This window comes from Medicago truncatula, chromosome 4 (assembly GCF_003473485.1).
Source record: "Medicago truncatula cultivar Jemalong A17 chromosome 4, MtrunA17r5.0-ANR, whole genome shotgun sequence".
NCBI lineage: Eukaryota > Viridiplantae > Streptophyta > Magnoliopsida > Fabales > Fabaceae > Medicago > Medicago truncatula.
In genome coordinates, this window is record NC_053045.1 from 6,551,547 (window position 1) to 6,558,662 (window position 7,116).

At 31.0% G+C, this 7,116-nt stretch overlaps 1 protein-coding gene across 1 annotated transcript; it reads right to left on the reverse strand.

Moving 5' to 3' along the window:
- Positions 1-479: 479 nt before the first annotated feature.
- On the reverse strand, positions 480-6,801 carry LOC25491511 (BEL1-like homeodomain protein 9). Its single transcript, XM_013599453.3, has 4 exons — positions 5,569-6,801; positions 1,877-2,241; positions 1,245-1,305; positions 480-1,143 (listed from the first exon to the last, which is right to left on the reverse strand). Exons 1-4 carry the CDS (start codon positions 6,358-6,360, stop codon positions 556-558), a joined length of 1,806 nt encoding a protein of 601 aa, XP_013454907.1. The 5' UTR covers positions 6,361-6,801; the 3' UTR covers positions 480-555.
- Between the last annotated feature and the right edge of the window lie 315 nt (positions 6,802-7,116).

Here is a 7,116-nt window from a genome sequence, read left to right on the forward strand (position 1 = left end):
TACTTACAAACAACTTTAATATAAATATCCACTTTCTTAATTCCCGTAATTTTAACAAAAGAGTCTTATATATAAGGACGGAGGTGTATTTTGTAGGGGTGAAGTCAAATGATAGAGGGCTACATGATAAAATTTTAGTTAATAGAGCTTGCAACACATTTTTTAATTGGAGAGAATTGCTCTTCTCCCATTTAGAATTGCTCGTTCCCGTCAAAAAGTCAAGTGTGAGTTAACTCACGCAGGTGCATTTTCGGCGTGAGTTAACTCACGTTGGACGAACATAAGCAAAAACAGATGGAGAAAAACAATTATCTTAATTGGATGAAGCCAAGACCACCCAAAAATCATGAATTTACACACAAACTTTACAGCTTTCATACATCCGAGCTTAATAAAAACAACATTTCATCCGCAAAGAATATTTCAATAGCTCATTTTCCTTCCTAGTTTCTATTGGTTAATAAAAGCACAAGAGAAACTTGGTTAGTAAAAATAGTATATCACTCCAATCAAAATAAAAGTACATACAAGTTCTAATTATATTGAAAAAGATCTTCATCCTACAAAGTCATGAAACATTTGCCCACCAATTACATCTCTTCCAAAATGCCTATTTTGTGATTCAAAACCACTCATAACATAATTACCTTCATTATTGGTTTCAAGGCCAAGACCAAATCGTTGAGCTGCACTTAAAGGAAATGGTTCAGCTAAACCAATCCCATGATTTTGATAAAGCCCTAGTGTCAATGACACATTACTATTATTATTACTACTATGATTGCTATTATTGCTTCCACTACCAACAATATTCATTCCAACACCCACATGTTGAAAAGGTAGACTCATTTGTTGTTGTTGTTGTTGTTGATGTTGTCCTTGACTCCTAATTGGTATGTTAGGAATTTCATTTACGGCGCGCTTGTAACCGGAGTCATGAAACTTATCTGTCGATGTAGATGGATTCTCGGAAACTAGAGAAGTATCTGAAGGCAAATGATGATGATGATCACTTGATTTGTTCCTACAATTTTCTTCATTTTGCTGTGAATCTTTTGGAGCTTGCCTTGTTTCTAGCATGTGAATTTCTTCCACCATTGGTTTCCAAAGCCTTACTCTTGCATTTATGAACCAATTTGACACCTGATACACAAGATAGATATTGTTATATACATTGGTAAGATTATGAACTCAAAAATTAATGATTTAGAGTATGGATCGTTTATTATCGAGATAAAGCTTACCTGGCTACGCGACAGACCAGTTTGTTTAGCCAACATTATTTTATCTGTATCAGTAGGATAACTGCACAAGGAACAAAAAATAAGCAATCAAAATGCCACAAATGTAAAAGTTTTTGAAGTCACCACCACGGTCGTTGCGATTGCAATTGCAGTTGCATTACATCTATCAAGGATCCTAACGCAACATAACCGTGAGCCTGACTACAATATAAAACGAGCAAATAATCATTCAAGTCTTTGAATGTGTCGAGCATTGTCACTATAGTTCTTGAATATAACAAAATTACAAAAACACCCGAGAATGTGTATTTCGTTAATGACTTTGATATTCAAATGTATCTTTCGCTAGTTAGATTTGTCCTCGAATATCCATTTTGTTAGTCAATTTAGTACACGAAATACTAACAAAAAATATAATTCGGGAATGTGTTTGTAATTTTAATACATTCAGGGTCTACTGTGACACCTGCCGTACACATTCAAGAACTGAAATAACAATTTGACAATATAAAACCCAGCACGGATGTGTCAAGTTTTGGCAATGGAAGAAACACATCATGCCTTTATTAGTGTATCAAATTTGATTAAGGCATTGCTTAATCGACATAAACGAAACATAGAATGGCACTTACGGATGCAGAAAGTGTTCAAAGAGCCAGGCTCTAAGAACAGTCACAGCACGCTCGGGGAGTCCTCTTTGAGGTCGCCATACAGGTTGTTGCTGCTCAAGATAACCTGACCTATGGCTGTAAGGTCCTCCTCTTTCACTATTGCCAAATCTAGGAGATTCTTCCTTCCGGTTGCTTGTGTGAAAATGCGCCTTATTATTGAACTGTAGTTGATCAGTAATTGCCTTCTTCAAGCATCTAAAATGTTTGGACATAGCTTTTATCGCCAAACTTGCATAAGGAGCTGCATTGTTGAGACCAGAAACATACTCAAATGATGTCACAACCGATTGCATCTGTTGGTAGTATTGCCTGTACCTCTTGTAAACCTGTTGAGTAAAAATATACAACAAATATCACAATCATGATTAAATATCAACACTAGATTATTTAGACACGACACTCGTATGAAGAACGGACACAAATACAGACACGACACTGTTAATAATTTAGAACATAGTTTGTTTCAGAGGGGCAGTGGAAACATATGACTGAAAGATTCAAAGGATTAGATTTGAGAAAACAAGCAAGCACATTTGATTATATAGTCATTTCTTGAAGTGGTTATATAACTAGGGTTTTGCTAACCAATGTTCTGAGAGTATTGATTAAGGAATCCATCAGTAGAAACTTTTTTACGCAAACTTACTTACTTTAATACTTTAACCAATGCCTAAGGGCACTCTTTAGCCTTCTCCATGTTATTAATAGTTAGCTTAACACTTTAAGCTTAGTTAGTTTCAATTAAAACTCACATTTAAAGCTTTTATGTTACTTTCTTATATTTATTTCATTAAAAAAAATTAGAAAATTAACACAAAATTCACACGAGGCTTTTAGGCTAAAATGGAAATTCTGCTTTTGGTTTTAAATGAGATTCATTGAATAAAGTATTGATGTCATGTTAATTAATTAGTAGTACTTAGAAGAAACCTTCTTCAGTACATTTCTACAAAAATAATTAGATTCTGAAATATGGGTTTGAAAAGATAGGTTCCAACCGAAGAAAAAGCACATGCAGCATGCCCTATAATATGGTACATGTAAATACCTAGTCAATTATCAATGTTCTCACATTATTTCCATGTTATTTTAACAAATAAGAGCAATCTGAAAAACAAAACAAGAGTGAGAACATTTTTACCTAAGCATTTTGATAGTTTATTAATAATATACACATTTTTTCCCATTAAAATCAATATATAAAGTTAAAATTTAATTACGACCCATTTCTTTTTGTAGTTAAACTCCATAAGCCAAGACATACATAATGTTCATTTCAAGCTACATTTTATCACGATTATTGCATATTGGAAATAGCACATATAAATATCTAATATCACAATGAGAATAAAACATCCACCAATTAAATATGTACCACAAGATTATTTATGACTATTTTCTTTTTTCTTCTTTTTTTGATGAATCTTCTATGTACTTTCTTGTTACACAGACTCCTTGTCCCAAATATAAGAAAGGGTATTGCTCTAAACTCTCCGGTCACAACAATAAGCAGAAATTCATTTTTAAGATTCGTTCAATGAATGATGTACGTGGTCTATATATAGATAGAGCCGTTCCTATAAAACTGGAGGCTCGGCTCTCGTAGTAAAAATAGGTCCCTAATAAAAAAGCGCACAATTTTTTAAAATATTAATCTTATATTTAAATTGAAAATAACACTCGTATAATGGTTATTAGCCACCGAAATTAAAATTAGCAATTATTTTTACTAAAGACGTGCTTGTTAATGGAAATAGATGGCAAAAAATTCAAGATATATAGTAGTTTTCTACATTCATAGATAACTCTGAAATGCATTTTAAATTGTAATGGCCTAGCAGTTGTGTATGTAACTGAGACTTTTATATTTAGTTCAAATTCATACAAATGCTTGGGATTGAACCTCAAGACCGATGACTCAAGTGCATTCTATTTTACTACTAAACTATTCCAAGATATCTATTGATTTTTTATATTTTATTTTATATACCTAACACTTTTAAGTGCTATATTAATTTTTTTTTTTTTTAGGCTCCTAAGATTGTGAGGTCCGACACCATAGCTCACCTTGCACATGGCAAGGGTCAGGCCTGTATATAGACTACATACATCATTTATTGAATAAATCTGAAAATTAAATTTTTGCTTATAATTGTGACTAGAGGGCGTACCTTTAAGGAACTTGTTAAGGTGCTTTTGGGACACTTGTTAAAAAATAAAAAAAATAGAAATTGTCTTTAAGAAAACAATTATTAAACTTATCAGAAAATTGAATACACAATTTTTCAATACAATTGTATATTTAAACCATTAACAAATTGGTCAATAAATTGTCCTTGTGAGCTTAGCTCAGTTGGTATAGATAATGCATAATATATGCAAGGTCTGGGGTTCAAACCCCAGCCACCATCAATAAAAAAAATTGGCCTATAAATTAACAATAAAACATCAAAACCAATGAAGTTATTTATTGTTATAACTTTTTGAATGTTTTAACCAATATACTTCCATAGAAAATTGTGAAATATTAAATACATGCATGTCCTAATAATAGAAAAACAAACACTTTAAATTAGGGTAAAAAAAGTTATTTTAGCAATAATTCCATCTTACCGGTTGCAACTTTTCCTTATAAATAGACCCAAAAATTCACTTATAATTAGGGCATGAGGAAGTATATCAATAATTTAATGGAGAAATGGTGTGAAATATTCAATCATATCATGAATTTGAATGACATGTAATAAAATAATACCAAAGTAAAGCCAATCTTACATAAAGGCCAATCACCTTATTATCATCTAAAATTATAAGTTTCTTTAACTTTAAAAATCACCATAATCATATCACTACAAGCTTTTTTGAAGTATAAATCTTTTCCAATGGATTCCTTCAATATAGTATAACTTTAAGCAAATCATCCCTACAAATTGGGTGACATAGTCACTTAAAAGAAATCTATGGTTTTTTTTTTTTTTTTGAAGGAAAAGAAATCTATGGTTGGCATGCACTTTACAATACCAATCTCCATGCATATATTCCTTCCCATTAACTTTTCTTAAAAAGCTAATTGAGTTCACCGAGGCCATCCATCACAAGAAAATGCAAGAATCTTAATGTAAATAGAATAAAGATCATCCATAAAACTAAGCTATTAACCTATTAATTAGAAATTAAGACATAACCTTGATGCACATAAATTAGATATCATCCATAAACCAAAGCTAAACTAGTTTCATGCAACCAATCAAACCTTATGTTACTTTTTAAGAGAACAATTAATAATAAACTATACATTAATAATAATATAATAACATAAGCACTAAACATTAAGAACAACGACACCCAAATTGAGAGTATTAAGAATAAGTCATGTATCAATAAAGATTTAGAAATCTCCAAAAAAAAATTAAAAATGGAAATTAATCTAGATATAATTAAGTATATTAATACTAATCTAAGAGACTAAACCAGTAAGTCCATCCACAAAATGACAAAAAAATCAACAGCAAACATCAAACATGAACTCAACCGACAAAAGAAAGAAAGAAGAAGAAAAAAAACAGTTCAAAAAAATGAAAATTTTCACATGACAATAATAAAAAACATAGAGAAATAAAAACAAAAATTAAATAAAAAATTAAATAACAAACCTCATCAAGCATAGTCAACAATCTTGATTTATTGCGACCATCACCAAATGGATCTTCTTCACTCAATCTTTCCAAAGGAGATTCCATCATCAAAGAAGAATCAGCAACAACAACAACCTTCTCACCACAAACACCAAGATTTCCAACATCACACATCTCTTCCAACAATTCTTGAGCTGGTTTCAAAAACCTAGAATCCTTCAAAACAGAAGCATATCCAGTAAATGGAACTGAACCACCACTTCCTCCTCCTTCAACCAAACCTTGAATCACACCTCCACCACCATAAATCATAGATCCATATCTTTGTAGATTCAACTCCAAAGGTAAATTACTACTAACACTTTTATTTGATGAAAGTGACAAAGACAAAGGTTCATGATTATTCAACATCATAGTACTAGTACTACTATGTTGTTCATCAAATTGTCTAAGATTTTGAATGTTTTGTGCTTGATAAAGAAAAGGGTTATTATTATTTCCTTGATTGTTATTCAAAGTCTCAAAATAAGGATTAGAAGAAGAAATATTCATGACCCTTTTTCCTTGATCTTCTCTTGAAAAACGCATCATTAAATTAGAACACTCTAAATCCTTGATAGAATTAGAAGAAGAACATGAATTATGCTTCAAACCTTGTTGGTTAGTAAAATTAGTAATGAAAGAAGAAGAATCATAGAAAGGAAGTAAAGTTTCATGAGGTTGTTGATTTTGAGCCACAACAACTCTAAGCTTATCTCTTCTACTTTGTTGTGGGACATGGTAACCTTCAAAACCCTCATCACTAGCCATAGAAAAAATATATTAAAACTTCATTCAAATACTAAAAAATTTGTTAATTAATGACCCAAATGAAAAATAATAATACTAAAATATGAAACTTTTTATAGATGAAGCTGGATTGAAGTGATGGAAGTGACAAAAAAAGAAAGAAAGAAGGTATAATAATTAATGGTGATGTTAAGTTTATTATTATGATGACAGCAAAAATTTGATACGTCAAAGTGATTGAGAATTTGATGATGCACACAAAAACACACACACAAAACACACGAGAGTCTGAACAAAGAGTTCAGATTATTGTTTCTTTGGAACAAGGAAACAAAACAAAGTGTGAACTATGAAAGGATGAAAGTGTAGACATAGTAGGGTTTCTAGTGACCGGATAGTTACCGGTTATAGCCGGTGATATCTTTATTCTGTGTGTTTTGCAGATATTTTTGGAATGGGGTATGTATTCCCATCATGTTCAGCTTTTATACTGTCAAAAATAGATTATATTTTTTTTTAATTTTTATATGCTTTCATGATGATTATTAATATTATAGATGATTTTCAAGTAATTAAAGATTGAAATTCTTTTAAGAATACTTTTTGGCGTGTAAGTGAATGAAAAATTGTACTAAAAGAAAAAGACAAAGGAGAATATAATTTCTCATCATGCAAATTGCAAAGCTGGTTTTTCTTGGTTTTGTCGTTTTCTCAACTCTCTTGCTTTATCAGTTTTTTTAATAATAATTAATTTTGAAAATATTAGAAAGAAACAAA